Genomic DNA, 18,481 nt, shown 5'->3' with positions numbered 1-18,481 from the left:
GTCACGTCATACGTCACATACGTATACGCCCTCGCGCAGCAAAGAGGTAGCAGCATGGGTAACGTTAGCACCTGTGATGCTAGCGGAGTGGTGCGAGCGGTGATATGAGAGTAAGAAGGTGCGAATCTGGTAACAAATGGAGGAATAATTAATTCCCAAGAAAAACAGCAGGGGGTCCATCGTCTGGCGGTGGTTTGGCTTCAAGTGGGAATATGTCGAACAGACAACTGTAATTTGTCAAGTGTGGGGCAAAAGCGTTGCTACATAAAGTAGCATTACTGCTGTAACAAACAATTCAGGGTGTCCCAAGTTACCGGAGTGTGTTCGGTAAGGAGGAGGAGGAGTTTTGTCCCTCCAGAGTTGCCGTAGGGCTGTGACGTAGGGTGTGTGTGGTTATGGAAGAAGATGTGTGATGTTGACATTAAAGAAGTGGTGGCTACCGAACCTGCTCTAATGTCTCCCGTTTATTATTTTATTAGATAAGTACACTGTATAGGCGAACCCAGGACACTCGGCTACACTGCTAATATGTAGCATCATTTGAAAAGTCCCCTGCTAGAGAATGAAGAGTGCTCACTCCGCATGTCAACATCATTCGGTGCCACACGTCCACACCATCAAAATGCGGAGGCAAACATTTCCAGATCAACACCGTATGAAAAAAATAGTGATTTTTTTAGTTGTGATTTCCTTCTCTGCATGAAAGTTTAAAATGAGCATATATTAATGCAGTATGAAGAAGAATGTTTTAATGTAGACACATAGAATCATCATACTGCTGTGATTATAAGCATCAAGTGTTTATTCAAGGCTAAGGCAAAATATCGAGATATACGGTATATCGTGTATCGCGATATGGCCTTAAAATATTGCGATATTAAAAAAGGCCATATCGCCCAGCCCTAATTGTTATCACAAGAGGCTACAATATATATTGCGGTATAGATTTTAGGCAATATTGCAAGGCCCTATACTTACTGTCTCTCACTTTTAATGTGCACTGTGCGGTAAATCGGTACGCCCCTGTACTAGTGACGTCCGATATAGACAAAAAATATACAGTCGTGGTCAAAAGTTTACATACACTTGTAAATAACTTTATTATTATAGAGGTTTATTTGAAATAGGGACAGATACAAAAACATAGACATCTGAAACAGTTATCCGATGCCTGCATCACAGTGTTTGTAGCCAAAGCTAATTTACAACACTTGTCCCCAACAACAACAACAACACAGATCCAACATCATTATGTTGGATAACATAATGCAGCCAACGTAATGCCAACAGCCATAATGTCATGGCTGTCTTGAGTTTCCAATAATTTCTACAACTCTTATTTTTTTGTGATAGACAGATTGGAGCACATACTTGTTGGTCACAAAAAAAATTCATGAAGTTTGGTTCTTTTATGGATTTATTATGGGTCTACTGAAAATGTGACCAAATCTGCTGGGTCAAAAGTATACATACAGCAATGTTAATATTTGGTTACATGTGTCTTGGCAAGTTTCACTGTAATAAGGCACTTTTGGTAGCCATCCACAAGCTTCTGGCAAGCTTCTGGTTGAATTTTTGACCACTCCTCTTGACAAAATTGGTGCAGTTCAGCTAAATTTGTTGGTTTTCTGACATGGTGGACTTGTTTCTTTAGCATTGTCCACATGTTTAAGTCAGGACTTTGGGAAGGCCATTCTAAAACCTTAATTCTAGCCTGATTTAGCCATTCCTTTACCACTTTTGACGTGTGTTTGGGGTCATTGTCCTGTTGGAACACCCAACTACGCCCAAGACCCAACCTCCAGGCTGATGATTTTAGGTTGTCCTTAAGAATTTGGAGGTAATCCTCCTTTTTCACTGTCCCATTTAAAGCACCAGTTCCATTGGCAGCAAACCAGGCCCAGAGCATAATACTACCACCACCATGCTTGACGGTAGGGATGGTGTTCCTGTGATTAAAGGCCTCACTTTTTTTCCTCCAAACATATTGCTGGGTATTGTGACCAAACAGCTAAATTTTTGTTTCATCTGACATCACATGGACAAAGATAAGACCTTCTGGAGGAAAGTTCTGTGGTCAGATGAAACAAAAATTTAGCTGTTCAGCCACAACACCCAGCAATATGTTTGGAGGAGAAAAGGTGAGGCCTTTAATCCCAGGAACACCACACCTACCGTCAAGCATGGTGGTGGTAGTATTATGTTCTGGGCCTGTTTTTGCTGCCAATGGAACTAAGCATTTTATTTCCTTTTAATTTTGAAATAAGAAAATAAAAAAACATTAAAAAATGTTTTTTTCAACAGTGTATACTCGGGCCATGTCTCTAGGAACTGAAAATCTGTAATTTCTCGATGTCTGCAGGACAACTGGTCATAGATGTCCGATGTGTTTTTCTTTTCATTACTTTGTGGTTTTGAGGTAACGTTCGTACTTTGACTTTTAACACTCTGTCTGTACAGTTCTTCATGTCATGTCTTCAAGTGATCGAAAAGAATAGACGTGTTCAAGTTGCTAGCAACAACTTGTTGGTAGCATGTTTTGCAAATTATCGATCTTCATTCGGGGTCTGACTTTTATAACCTAAACCAAATCCAAAAAAAGGAGCTCCTCTTTCTTCTTTTTGGAACAAATTTGTTTTTTGTTTTTTTTAGTTGGCTTCCATTGTGTCCTTTCATCTCTGTTAGTAGCAGACTGCTCTGTTGCTGACATCCACCCTCCTGTCGGCTCTTGCCGCAAAGTTCTTTCAAGTGACGAAAGAAGGCAACACCAATGTAGCAATTTTGCTTCAATTACATTACTCGCAGCCCAGAAGTTAGAATTACGATATAAATAATAGAGAATTGGATTGTACGATATATCGTTCTACGATATATATCATTATATCGTACAGCACTACTCTGTACTGAACTGAAGGTTCTGTAACAAAAATCAGATTACAACGACATGTACCATTACACCCAAAGTATTCATCCACATAGATAAAATAAAATACAGGTAGAATAAACACCCTTAAACCTCTACCAACTAAACAGTGCACTGCATATTTTCAATGGCCCTGTTTACACTGCACACCAAATCCAATCCAGCCCTAGAGTGATACAGATCTGATATTTTTTACCAGTCTAAATGCTCCAAAGTGGTTCAAATCTGAACTTTTCGCATCAGGTTCAGGTCACATCACGAGGTAGTCCCGAATACGATCGGGATCTGACCTTTCAAAATGTGACTTAAGTCTAAACGGCAACGCAACCTGAATGTGACCCGTATGTGACTTTATTCGTCAACTTTGGGTGAGCTACGTCATTCGTGTGTATGAGGAAAGATACAGCCAGCAAGCGGAAATGGATAATTCATCACAACATCCGGTTTCGGTGAGCAAAATTTGACGGCCGAATTGTCGGTGCATTACTAGTCAACAGTGCGCAAATAATAGGCTATATAGAATATATATTTTGATTCTGATGAAATAGCGACCTGATGAACCGGAATTGACGCTCTGGCGTAATTGCTTTCATATTAAGTACATTGCGGAAGTTGTTTGTGTAAGTGAGTTGATAAATAAAGCGAACGTAGATCAATGCTGATGTCCGTGTTGCCTCTACTCAACAGGCATAAAAACATTAGAACCCTACCAAATATTACACTATCTATTACACTATCCATTCATACATTATTTTCCTTTAATTTATTTTCGCAGAAGAAACACTATTTTTTAAGTTTGGGCAAATTGTATTTAATTTTGTAGTAGTAGTAGTGACTTCCTTGTTCATTTACGGAATCCGGTCAACTTCCTTTGTTTTCACTTTATCAAACTGAGCATGCAAGTGACGTCGAGGTCACATTGGGGCAAAATGGGGGCCTGTGCACGTTTACACTGTAGTCTGGTAAAGAGTCAGCTGGAAAAAATCTGATTTCGAAAAAATCTGAGTTGGGCCACTTTGGCCTGCAGTGCAAACATAGTCGATGTGATCTACAGTCAACAGGTTCCCAGATCTGTTCATGTTAATTTCCTAAACATAAAATCATGTTGAACTGGTACTAATTTAGTTTATTTTTCGATACATACCTTAATCCCCATTGCCTGGATATTTGCCAATAAGTACAGTGTAACCCATTTAGGTCCACACCCCTGTAAATGTCTGACTCATGTCGATACAAGTTTTTGACAACATAAACAACCAACCATAAATAGCCATTGCTCGCAAAAAGGAAGTCACTGTATTTATGTTTTTATGCTGTGTAACAACCAGACAGTACTTGCTGTATGTTGCTGTTGTCACTTTGAAATCCACAAAGTAGCGATCTTATTTATTTCATGATTCACATGATTACATGAATTTAAAGGGGAACTGCTATTTTTGGGAATTTTGCCCATCATCCACAATCCTTATGATACAAGTACACACATATTTCTCTTTTCTGTGCTGGCGATTCAAGAACTCCTTAATTCCGCACTCCATCAAGCTGTATAATCACTCTCCATACAGCAATAGATGATATTTGTCTATTACCTGACTGCTTCTATGTGGGCTACCTCTCTTTGTTTATAATGTATATTTTCTGTTGGATCTACTCTTTATTTTATGCTGCCCTTTTTTTCTGCTGCAGCTGTTACATATACTGTAATATTGTACATGGTAATTGGGATTTACCCAGGCCGAGTAATACCAAAGACTATAAAAATGGGACCCATTACCTCCCTGCTTGGCACTCAGCATTAAGGGTTGGAATTGGGGGTTAAATCACCAAAAATGATTCCCGGGCGTGGCCACCGCTGCTGCTCACTGCTCCCTTCACCTCCCAGGGGGTGATCAAGGGTAATGGGTCAAATGCAGAGGATAATTTCGCCACACTTAGTGTGTGTGTGACAATCATTGGAACTTTAACTTTAACCTAATATGTCAGTATATATTATATACTGTATATATAATATGTAAATATTACATATATGTTATATTTTATGTTGCTATTATGGTACATTTTAGTCTACTTTATACCTTTTGTTTTCGCCTTCTTTTTGTGCCTTTGTGTGCATTATCCTTTCCATCCTTATCCTTTCCATCCTTTGTAACTGAGCTACTGTGTGGAACAATTTTCCTTGTGAATCATTAAAGTGTGTCTAAGTCTAATGCTAAATAGTGAAAAACTGCAAGCAAGATTCTGCTAATAATGCAGGTATATAGGATTCATCTCTTCAGCCTAAAAAAACGCTCTAAAAAACATTGAAAATTCTGCCAACAATGTCCCATTAACCTTCATATTAACCAAGCTACAGCGACATGTTATTTTGAGAGCTAACACCAAGGAACTACTTTTCTGACACATCGCCTTGCAGCCACTTGCAAGTAGCCACCTATTAGCTACTGGCTAGCCTGAGCTGCTAATAACGTTGGTGGTGACCCGCCATAAAATAAAGCAGGTGGAGCCCGAGATGCTTCTGTTTCTGCTGTATTGCGTTTGAGTTATAAAAATGCAATTCTTGGTTATAAATCATGCATCTCACTTGTATAGTAGAAGGTAGGGTTGGATGAAATGGTTGAAAACTATCACGATACTCGTGTTTCATATTAGTCTAAATCAATAATTATTGATTTTTTTTATGACCTATGGAAAATATGGACAAGGAGGAAAATATATTAAATGACAACATTTTTATTTCAAATGTAACCTTCCTCTGATTATAATCCTCTCTGCAAAAAACACTAACAATTAAACACTTAACAATAACTACGGATGATACTCGAAACCGGTTTTCCCGGTTGTTCGATAAGAAAAGAACCGAGTCCTCGGACTCGAATCCCTTTTTGAGAACCGGTACCCGTTATCGAGACCACTATAGTAAAGAAAAAGAGTTGGTTCTTTATTCGAATCCCTCGGAACGAATCCCGTCCCGACCAGAAATGCTCCGTGTGACATCACAAGAAATGACGTCACGTAGCTCAGTCATTAGGAGCAGATAGCGAAAGCAGGAAAAAAATGGAACGGAAAAAGCGCTCCAAGGTGTAATAAAGTTCAAAACAAAAGGTATAATCCAATGAATAACTTTACTGAGAGATTTGAGCAGGGTACAAACACATGACCAACACTTTTACGACCAACCGGAAACATAGCAACCAGGCTAGCAATGCACCTCCTTTACGGCAGCTGTCGCAACGTTCTTAAAGCAACCGCAGCACATACATATTGATACAACATAGATGACAAGATCTCCCTTTTTTAACTTTTGTTTTTCTTTCCTTGTAAACAAAACAAAACAAAATCACACTGTATATGTGTTGTCTGCCTAATTATAAATAATGCAGACAAGGCGTGTTGACTGAGTTCTTGACGTTTGAGTTTGAGTTTGAGTTTGAGTTTATTTCGAACATGCAAGCATACAACATGATACACACAATTCCCAGTTTCTTTTCAACATGTTCGAAAAGGAGTAGGAAGAAGCAGAGCTTATTTAATCCTACCCCTTTTCTTTACATAACAGTTGCAAAACTTTTTGTTCACTTCCTGTTCACAATGTTTTCACAATAAACTCCATAAGTAATCACAATAAAAATAAATAAATAAATAATAGTAAGAATTTAATAATAATAATTGGTGAAGTAAGTCATATTTCGTATGATGAGATAAGTAAGATTACTTTAAGAATGAATGAATGGATGGATGAAATAAATTGAGAATGTTTGTCATGGTTCTTCTTCTCTGTACTTTGTAAACACTTTAAGTTTGAAGAGTTTCTTGAAGTGGATCATATTAGTACATTGTTTGATTGCTTTGCTTAATCCACTCCATAATTTAATTCCACATACTGATATACTGAAGGTCTTAAGTGTTGTACGTGCAAACAAATGTTTTAAATTACGTTTTTCTCTAAGATTATATTTCTCCTCTTTTTTTGAGAAGAATTGTTGTATATTCTTGGGTAGCAGGTTATAGTTTGCTTTGTGCATAATTTTAGCTGTTTGCAAATTCACTATGTCGTGGAATTTCAGTATTTTTGATTCAATAAATAAAGGGTTTGTATGTTCTCTATATCCAACATTATGTATTATTCTAACTGATCTTTTTTGCAACACCGTTAATGAATGAAGTGTACTTTTGTAATTATTTCCCCATATTTCTACACAGTAGCTCAGATATGGTAACACTAGTGAGCAGTAGAGAATATGAAGGGATTTTTGGTCTAGAACATGTTTTGCTTTATTCATTATTGACGTGTTTCTTGCAACTTTATGTTGTATATTTTTTACGTGAGATTTCCAGTTCAATTTATCATCAATCATTATACCTAGAAATTTGGTTTCGTTTACTCTTTCAATTTCTATTCCGTCTATTTGTATTTGTGTTTGACTTTCTCTTCTACTGTTACCAAATAGCATTATTTTAGTTTTACTAAGATTCAACGATAGTCTGTTTTTGTCAAAACATCTTTTTAATTTGTTAATTTCTTCTGTTATTATTTGTATTATCTCCTGTGTGTTCTCTCCTGAACAAAACACTGTTGTATCATCCGCAAATAATACTAACTTTAAATCTTTTGTAACTTTACAAATGTCATTTATATAGAGATTGAATAATTTAGGTCCTAGTATTGATCCCTGAGGTACACCACAGGATATATTTAGCGTTGTAGACGTGTGTTCGCCTAGCTTCACGTATTGTTTCCTGTTCGTTAGATAACTTCTTATCCAGTTTAAGACTAACCCTCTGATGCCATATTGTTCTAGTTTTTTTATTAAAATATTGTGATTAATTGTGTCAAATGCTTTAGTTAGATCCATAAAAACCACTGCCGCACATTTTTTACTATCTATTGCATTGGTAATTTCTTCTGTAATTTCAATTAAAGCCATTGAAGTTGAAACATTAGCTCTGTATCCATATTGGTTCTCTTTGAGTATTCTATTTTTATTTATGAAACTTTCTAATCTGTTATTGAACAGTTTTTCAATGATTTTAGAAAATTGTGGAAGTAGAGAAACAGGTCTATAATTTGTAAATTGATGTTTGTCTCCAGTCTTATAAATTGGTGCAACTTTAGCTATTTTCATTTTGTTTGGAAATGTACCTGTTTGAAATGATAGGTTACTAATATACATTAATGGTCCTGAGACCTCTTCAATAACCTTTTTTATCGTTTCCATATCAATTCCGTTACAATCACTTGAAGTCTTAGATTTACATTTTTTCACGATTGTAACTATTTCCTCCTGTGTCACATTACTGAGGAACATGGAGTTGGGATTTCGCTCTATGGTATCATTATAGTCCTCAATTGGAACTGGGTCTGGAATCCTTTCTTCCAATTTTGGTCCAATATTTACAAAATAATTATTGAAGCTTTCAACTACTTCCTTTATGTTGTCGTTTTTTTAATTTTCATCTAAGAAGTATTGAGGGTAGTCCCTCTTAGTTCCATTTTTAATAATGCTATTGAGGATGCCCCATGTTGCTCTCATATTATTTTTGTTCCTGTCCAATAATTCACTGTAATATTCTTTTCTACATGATCGTAGTATGTCTGTTAACTTGTTTTTATACTTTTTGTACTTAATTTCTGCCTCTATAGTTCTTTGTGCTATAAATTTTCTATACAGTGTATTCTTCTTCTTACAAGCATTTTTTAATCCTTTTGTCATCCATGGTTGATTATTCTTTCTCTGCTTGTTACTGAGTTGTATCCATGGACAATATTTGTCATAAAGTATTATGAACTTGTTTAAGAAATGTTCATATGCTTCATCAACCTCTTTTTCATTATACACATTGTCCCAATCTTGCTTTTGTAGCTCAATTTTGAAGGCAGTCATCCTCTTCTCTGAGCATAGTCTTCGAAATGTCCTTTTGTCTTCCATGTTCTTCTTGTACTTTCCATCATATATTGTAAAAACTGGCAGATGATCACTAACGTCGCTTATAAGTAGACCACTTGTAGTGTTATTATCAAAATCATTGGTAAAAATATTATCAATAAGCGTGGCACATTGTCCTGTGATTCTGCTTGGCTTTGTGATTTTAGGATATAGACTGATGCTGTACATTGTATCAATGAAGTCATCAATAGACTTTTGCTTGTTGGGGTTCAATAAGTCAATATTAAAGTCACCACATAAGAACATTATTCTTTGACCATTGTCCATGTAAGTTGCCTTGATCCATTCTTCAAATGTTTCTATACTTGACTTAGGTGATCTATATATACAACTGATGAATATGTTTTTGCTTTTTTCCTGACATATTTCAATGGTTATACATTCTAAGATATTATCTATGGCAAATGACATGTTTTTTACCACTTTGTAGTTCAGGTTCTTCATCACGTACACAGCTACTCCTCCTCCATTTGTGTTGGTTCTGTTGATGTAGTTTAGTTCATATCCCTCCAGATCAAAATCTATTCCTTTTTTATCATCAATCCATGTTTCTGTGACAGCAATCACTTTGAAGGGTTCGTTGATGTGTTCCAAAAAGTTCTTAATGTTGTTGTAATTTGCATACAAGCTTCTACTATTAAAATGAATAATTGACAATTTGTTATCACATTCAATGTTGCTATTATATTGATCATCTGTATAATAAAAACAACTATTACTGATGTGGGAGAAAAAATTTGTATCTGGATCTATATCATTTTCCAAATCCTGGTTTTTGTGATCTTTGTTGCAGAATTTTTTTAGTTCCATATTTTCTTGTTCAACAAACTTTGATGTTGTTTCAATAATCTCTATAAGTGTAGGTGGATGCAATCCTGAATCTAGGTCCTCTTGTTTAGTCGTCCCTTGGAACATAGTAGTGCCGATGCTGAATTTAGGTGCTTGTTTTCTGTCAGAGTCCATTATCATCGTTGTTGTGGTAGCTGTGTAAACGTTTACTTTCACAGCGTGCTCATAACCTCATTCTTAGCTGCCGGGTGGCGACATGCAACAACACTTTTCGGGGCTACCGCGCATGCTCGTCACTCCCGTTGCATAATGGGTAGTGTAGTTGTTATATTCCCTAGCTCATAACATCTTTCCCCCTATAAAGAAATAATGTTAACTCAATAAAGTGTATTTCTTTTTTAGCTTTAACTTTTCATTTTTTAGCATTGTAACCACATTTGCAAACAACTTTTATCTTCATAGAATTTTCTTTCAATAAAGAAATAAAGTGCAAAAATGTCAAAGCATCATAACAAACAGTTATGTCAAATAGCAGCAGAATTGTATTATTTTCAGTTTTGTGCCCAAGGGACTGATTTTATTTAACACTATATTATTATTTATACACCTATAGTGATCACAGAGACAGGTTGTTTTTGTGTTACTGTATATATTTGTTTTTCTGAAAAATCCCACTTAATATACTTTGGGTAACAACAGTCAATATTTATTTATTCTATTTTATTTTTTTAGGGGGGTAACAGTTAATATTTGTTTATTTATCAGATTACATTTTTTTTCTTATATAATAAAAGTGAGGTTTTGTTAAACCAAATATTGTGTGTTTTTTTCCATATACAACAACCTATCTGGACTCGATAAGAGAATCGATAAGGAATCGGTTCGATAAGAGGATTCGATAATAGGCTCGAACTCGATAATTTCTTATCAAACATCATCCCTAACAATAACGTATTTAAATGAATGTGCAAAAAATAGGGAATATGTAAGAAATGTTTAATGAAGTGTAACAAAATAGTGCAAAGTGTGAAAATGTAAACAAAAAGAAACCTGAGAATAACTATTTCTTGCAGGTTTATTACCAGGAAGTTAAATAATATTTAATTTTTTTTAAATTATCATTTAATTAGGTATGTTATTCCTATTTTAAAGGCCTACTGAAACCCACTACTACCAACCACGCAGTCTGATAGTTTATATATCAATGAAGAAATCTTAACATTGCAACACATGCCAATACGGCCGGGTTAACTTATAAAGTGCGATTTTAAAATTCCCGCCACACTTCCGGTTGAAAAACTCCTTTGGATATGATTTATGCGCGTGACGTCACAAAAGCAACGGAAGTGGTTGGACCCCATCGGACCCGATAGAAAAGCCTCTTGACATCTGTGTTGGTGAATCTTTTGCAATTTGTTTAATGAACAATGGAGGCTGCAAAGAAGAACGCTGTAGGTGGGATCGATCGGTGTATTAGCGGCTAAGTACAATACTTACAGCAACACAACAAGGACTACTTACTACGCCTAGCCGATGCTTGCCGCCAAACCCACGGATGAAGTCCTTCGTCGCGCCGTTGATCGCTGGAACGCAGGTGAGCACGGCTGTTGATGGGAAGATGAGGGCTGGCTGGCGTAGGTGGAGCGCTAATGTTTTATCATAGTTCTGTGAGGTCTGGTTGCTAAGTTGCTAAATTAGCCTTAGCGTCGTTAGCAACAGCATTTTTAAGCCTTACCAGGCTGAGAATTTTTAACCGTGTAGTTACATGTACATGGTTTAATAGCATTGTTGGTCTTCTGTCTATCCTTCCAGTCAGGGGTTTATTTATTTTGTTTCTATCTTCATTTGAGAACGATGCTATCACGCTAGCTCAGTAGCTAAGTGTGTCACAGATGTATTGTCGTGGAGATAAAAGTCACTGTGAATGTCCATTTCGCGTTCTCGACTCTCATTTTCAAGAGGATATAGTATCCGAGGTGGTTTAAAATACAAATCCGTGATCCACAATAGAAAAAGGAGAGAGTACATAGTTCTGTGAGGTCCGGTTGCTAAGTTGCTAAATTAGCCTTAGCGTCGTTAGCAACAGCATAGTTAAGCCTTACCAGGCTGAGAATTTTTAACCGTGTAGTTACATGTACATGGTTTAATAGCATTGTTGGTCTTCTGTCCATCCTTCCAGTCAGGGGTTTATTTATTTTGTTTCTATCTTCATTTGAGAACGATGCTATCACGTTAGCTCAGCAGCTAAGTGTGTCACCGATGTATTGTCTTGGAGATAAAAGTCACTGTGAATGTCCATTTCGCGTGCTCGACAATCATTTTCAAGAGGATATAGTATCCGAGGTGGTTTAAAATACAAATCCGTGATCCACAATAGAAAAAGGAGAGTGTGGAATCCAATGAGCCAGCTTGTAGTTAAGTTACGGTCAGAGCGAAAAAAGATACGTCCATCACTGCCTCTCAAGTCCTTCACTGTACCGTTCCTCATCTACGAATCTTTCATCCTCGCTCAAATTAATGGGGTAATCGTCACTTTCTCGGTCCGAATCTCTCTCGCTCCATTGTAAACAATTTGGAATTGTGAGGAATACTAGCTCCTGTGACGTCACGCTACTTCCGGTACAGGCAAGGCCTTTTTTTATCAGCGAGCAAAAGTTGCGAACTTTATCGTCGATTTTCTCTACTAAATCCTTTCAGCAAAAATATGGCAATATCGCGAAATGATCAAGTATGACACATAGAATGGATCTGCTATTCCCGTTTAAATAAATAAAATCATTTCAGTAGGCCTTTAAGTATCAACAATAATTATGTAATAATGCAGTAAATAATATTTATATATTATTGGACCAAATTATTATTTTAAAGTAGCATATATTTTGTTGTTTATTTTATCCATACAGCTCTACACTGTACTTCCAGCCTGTTGTTTCTGTACATCCGAATAGGGAAAGTTGAAAAGAAAAAAAGTTAAAAACACGTTAGGTCAGGAAAAAACACAGAGGCTATATCATCCCTACAAGCCTGTTTCGCAGATTTCCCTGCTTGTCAGGGGATTTTATATGGTTTTAGAAAATCCCCTGACGAGCAGGAAAACCTGCGAAACAGGCTTGTAGGGATGATATACCCACTGTGTTTTTTCCTGACCTAACGTATATTCCGCTCTAACCCCGGTATTGAGCACTGTATAACGGATAAACCACAGAAACCATGAATATATATATATATATATATATATATATATATACACATTTTTATTGATATCAAATTGATATTGTTTTATCGGCCCAGCCCTAGTAGAAAGTTGTGGCACCAAGCCAGAAAGTTGGTCAACTTTGAACATCCACATGCTACCAACTTGATTCTACATGCTCTCAAAAAACCCACACAAGATGATTATTCTGAATTTAGCAGCTCAAGAAGAGCACAAGTACTGAAAGATACGACCATCCCATCAGTCAGCATCCCAGTTCAAGCGGACATTGTAAGTCAGTGTTTTAATGTTCTTATTGAAACATAAAGCAATAATGCTTTATAATAATGCTCCAAGATTTTTGAAGTCTGCGTTAGAAAATGGATGGATGGATGGTCACGATTCCCCCCATTTGAGAACCACAGCTTCAACATTTTGCACATCTTAATACTCTTGACTGATTTCAACGTCTCCAGGTTATTGTTGTTTTTGCAGCAGCGCCAGCCCGTGTTTATCAGAGTTGACATTAATTGGCGACGCTGACGTCATAAAACGCCACCAGGTGAACCTACAACCGCACGGAACGTCTTCGGTAACGTGTCGTTGATGTTTTTAAACGGAGTACTACGCTTCACAAGTAGTACCTCTTCTGCGTTTGGCGCAGGAAATGGTGCATGACTTTAAACAAAAACAACTGTGGGTTTTGCGTGATTTCTTCACAGACAACCTCACCAACTAAGTACCTCAAAGGTCATGCTAGGTATTCAGAATTTCTACATAAAAACGACATTGGGATGCATCGCCGTACCTGTCCGTACACCTTCGGCATGGTGGATTTACTGCTGCTCCGGCGGCTTCGATGTGGCGGAGGGGCGCCGTAGTCCGACCCGCCTTCAGCAGCACCAATAGCGGCCAGTCGGAGCGCAGGAGCCGCGTTGCCCCCTCGATCCGCGTCTGCTAAATCCATATTTGCGTCTATGGTAAAATATCCTTTTTGTTGCGGCGGTACGTCGCGCTCCCCATGGTGAAGGTGAAGCGTCGACGAATGTATTCCTCCAAGCCAGAATAAAATGAGGTACAGCGAACACTGCGGAGGATACATCATCCTGCCTGCTTGTGGCAACGCCATGTTTGTGTATGTTTGGTCTGTGGGGCGGAACGATACCAGTACCAACGGTATCGATACCAAGGCTAGTGTCAGTGTCGGACCGATACTAACGAGATAAGAGCGATATTTTTTAGCTCAGGTTATTTTCACATATGTATGTTTTTGTTGTGTGGTTCATATTGTCACATTGTATGTTAATTTACTGTTTTGAACTCAGGAAATAAAGTATCGGTCACAGGAGGGCTTCAAGGACAAGAAGGCAAAAATTTGAATGAGAGTAGTTTTACTTTTTGTTAAAAAATACTACATGTATTTATGTAATTATGTTGTTGATCTGATTATATTGTCCAATGTTGTTGTATTTGTATACTGTTAATTTGTTCTTAAATATGTGTGTTGATACATACATTTTTTGAGTAATATTTTGACTGTTGTCATAATTTTGGCAAGTAAAATTCCGATTATTATTATAACATTGCCAACATTTGAAAGTTTTCTTATAAAATTGTGAATTTTGTCGAGTAAAATTACGACTCTTTTTATAAAATTGCCAAAATGTTAAGCTTTTCTTTTAAAATTGCGACTGTTATTGAGTAAAATTCCAACTTTTATCATAATATTGCACAAATGTTCAGTTTTTCTTGTAAAATTTTGACTTGCGTTGAGTAAAATTACGACTTTTATTATAATAGTGCCAACATTCTAAGTTTTTCTTGTGAAATTCTGACCTTTTTCTTGTGAATTTCCGACTCATTTTTCACAACAAGCTTTTTTATATTTGCATAGTATGTATATATTATTAATGTTGTAAATACAAAATCTTTATATATCTAGAAAGGCTGGTCCTTTAGGCAATTTTCGGAGGTCTCAGGAAGTTAATAAATACAATAATGTGTGTGTGTGTGTGTGTGTGTGTGTGTGTGTGTGTGTGTGTGTGTGTGTGTGTGTGTGTGTGTGTGTGCGTGTGTGCGGTCTTGTATTGCTATCCTTCTTGAGACATCAACAAGGAATACCTTCCATATGAAGACCTTCGTATGTTTCTTAGGGAATTTAAAGGCCTAAGTAAGTAAGTATATGAGGACCGGTGAACATGTTAGGACCGAAATCATGGTCCCAATACGGAAAAACCACTGCATCTGATAGAGAATGTCTCATTTTAACCCCTGGTGGTAAAATCTATCAAAATTAGGGTGTTCCCAAAAAGGAGGGATTTTTCAAATTGACTGTGTGTCAGTTTTAAAAGTGCTCCTCTTCTGGTCAACATATGAAATGACAAGTGTGTGTAAGAAATTGAAATGTGCCCCCTCTGGCCAAAATTAATAAAAAAGATAAAATAAACACATATATATATAGAGACATACTGTAATAACTTTAAATAAATAATGAAGATTAAAAAACAATTATAAACAAAAAATTCCAACGAAAATAAATTAACTACAAGAACTCTTTTTCTCACAATGTGTCAACTTTTTTCTTATAAAATTGGGAAAACATTTTTCATATTCTTTCTGTTTCTGTAATATTGCAATATTTTCTCGTAAAATGATTACTTTTTTATGTAAAATTATTACTTTTTAATGCAAAACGGTGGCATTTGTCATATAAAATTCTGACTTTTATCACATTATTGCCAATTTTTTTGTTGTTGTAAAATAGCTATATTTTTTAGTAAAATTGTGACTTTTGTCATAATTTTGGCAAGTAAAATTCAGATTATTATTATTATAATATTGCCAATTATTTGAAAGTTTTCTTATAAAATTGTGACTTTTGTTGAGTAAAATTAGGACTCTTTTTATAAAATTGTCAACATTTTAAGCTTTTCTTTTAAAATTGCGACTGATACTTAGTAAAATTCCAACTTTTATCATAATATTGCACAAATGTTAAGTTTTTCTTGTAAAATGTTGACTTGCATTGAGTAAAATTACAACTTTTATTATAATACTACCAAATTTCTAAGTTTTTCTTGTGAAATGATGACCTTTTTCTTGTGAAATTCTGACTTTTTTTTCACAACAAGCTTTTTTATATTTGCATAGTATGTATGTATTATTAATGTTATAAATACAAATTTTTATATCTAGAAAGGCTGATCCTTTAGGCATTTTTCAGAGGTCTCAAGAAGGTTTCAAATGCACGCACACACACTCGTTCTAGTGTGTGTGTGAGTGTGTGTGTGTGTGTGTGTGTGTGTGTGTGTGTGTGTCTTCTGGCAATGCGTACTTATTGGGGACGTTGTTCTGTTTACAAAGTCACTTTAGGGGACCTTTGACGTTATGGGGACAAAAAAAACAGGTCCCCTAAAGGGAAACCTTTTTAAATAATACTCAGATCCATTCTGAAGATGCCTAAGTGATTTTTAAGCTTTTTTTTTTTTTTTCATGAAACATGTTTACTGGTTAGTTTGAGTGTGATACATTTGCACAGCAGCCCCTTAATCGGGCTGCAGCTGGTACTGCACTGGCTGGTCCTTCATTGATTACTTTAACAATTAACACCTGGCGCGCCACACAGAGGCAGCGTGAGCACAGTACAGGAAGGAGTTCTACATTTCGGACGTCGAGACACGGAAACAAGTTGTTTAAACTAAAAGGTAAGAACATCCATCCATCCATCCATTTCTACCGCTTATTCCCTTCGGGGTCGCGGGGGTTGCCGGAGCCTATCTCAGCTACAATCGGGCGGAACATATTTATTATAAATGGAGGTTATTGGCTATCATTTATTAATGTGTTTATGACCAAGTCAAGCCAAAAAATTAGCAGCGAAGCAGACCTTTTCCAACGGGTGCATTTAATTAAGAACATGAGCCTTGCTCAAAAAAAAGCTTGTGAATCACTTTGTGTTTTTATTTTTTTGGCATTTGGACTGGTTTATAGTCAAAGTAGCTCTAATTTAATGCTAATTGGTTGTCTATAAGGACTTTTAAGAAGTTATATGTATAGTTATGATGGACATTGGGGATTAAGGACATTTTAAAAACCTCATGGATTTTGTTTCACACATTTTAGATGAAAGACTATTGTACAGTATACCACATGGACTTGGACATAAACAGCATAACACCTGATGTCATTGGAACAGAGGAATACTGCTCATGTCCGGAAACGATTGACAATGTTGTTTGCGCTCCCATTACAAAACATGGAAAAGGAGTTTACAACAAAATACATTATTGCTTGTATTGCAGTAAGCCTTATGCCAAGCTGGCACGACATCTAAAAAGTGCACACTAAAACAAACTGGAAGTGGCCACAGCTCTTAGCTTTCCAACGAGTTCCATGGAGAGAAGGAAACAGCTAGAGAATATTCGTAATAAAGGGAACCACGCTCACAATGCTGCTTTTATGGAGTCAGGGAAGGGTGAACTAGTGCCATTCAAACGACCACCTAAAGAAGCTAAAGGAAATGATTTCATGCACTGTGCACATTGCCAAGGACTGTTTACCAGAAAGGTACTGTGGAGACACATGCGAAGTTGCCGCCTCAAACCTTCATCAGTCACCCGAAAACCAGGAAAGAACCGTGTCCAGTCCAACTACATATATACTGGACCTGTGCCTTCAAGTGTATCCAAACAACTGTGGGGAGTAATGAGTGTCATAATTCCTGATCCAATCACAGAAATAATAAAAAATGACCATGTCATCACAGATGTTGGGCAGCACCTGTTGAACAAAAGTGGTATGTCAGCAAAAAATCAACAATGTGTCAGAGAGAAGATTTGTAAATTAGGAAGACTGATTCATAATGCCAGGAGAGTAACTACCTTGAAAAAAATGGAGGATTTTGGGAATCCTAAGAACTACTTGAAGATGGTCAAAGCTGTCAAATGTACTTGTGGCTATGATAGTGACACTAACAAATTCTGCATTCCATCACTGGCCACTAAACTTGGGAATTCCCTGGTTAAAAGTCAGCAATTTTTTGAAAGCACAAGGTTTGATAAACAACAATGAAGATTTGGTCAGGAATGCCACTCAGTTCCAAGATGTCCATCGTGAGAAGTGGAACGAGTTGATCTCTGCAACAGCCAGAGATATATAGCCGAAGAAAAGTGGAATGTACCACAACTTATGCCCTTCACTGAGGATGTTAAAAAAATGCATCAGTTTCTCAGTCAAATGCATGATGAGTGCAGCAGTGCGCTATCTGAAAATTCTTCCACAAAGGCCTGGTCAGACCTGACAAAAGTATGTTTGACACAGATCATCCTTTTTAACAGACGAAGAGAAGGAGAGGTAGCAGCCATGCCCCTGTTGGCTTTTTTGTCAAGAGACATAACTGCCTAGTGGTTAGAGTGTCCGCCCTGAGATCGGTAGGTTGTGAGTTCAAACCCCGGCCGGGTCATACCAAAGACTATAAAAAAGGGACCCATTACCTCCCTGCTTGGCACTCAGCATCAAGGGTTGGAATTGGGGGTTAAATCACCAAAAATGATTCCCGGGCGCGGCTACGCTGCTGCCCATGCTCCCCTCACCTCCCAGGGGGTGATCAAGGGGATGGGTCAAATGCAGAGG

General features: G+C 37.0%; 1 protein-coding gene across 1 annotated transcript in view; it reads right to left on the bottom strand.

The window, feature by feature from the left end:
* Positions 1-13,979, bottom strand: part of LOC133663427 (sortilin-related receptor-like) — a 168,681-nt gene extending 154,702 nt beyond the window's left edge. Inside the window, exon 1 of the mRNA XM_062067889.1 lies at positions 13,659-13,979. Within this exon, the coding sequence (XP_061923873.1) occupies positions 13,659-13,979 (321 nt within the window). The remainder of the gene's footprint in view (positions 1-13,658) is intronic.
* Positions 13,980-18,481: the final 4,502 nt, after the last annotated feature.

Source organism: Entelurus aequoreus, linkage group LG13 (assembly GCF_033978785.1).
Source record: "Entelurus aequoreus isolate RoL-2023_Sb linkage group LG13, RoL_Eaeq_v1.1, whole genome shotgun sequence".
Classification (NCBI taxonomy): domain Eukaryota; kingdom Metazoa; phylum Chordata; class Actinopteri; order Syngnathiformes; family Syngnathidae; genus Entelurus; species Entelurus aequoreus.
The sequence above is the reverse complement of the archived record's forward strand: the minus strand, read 5'-3'. Positions and strand labels throughout refer to the sequence as shown.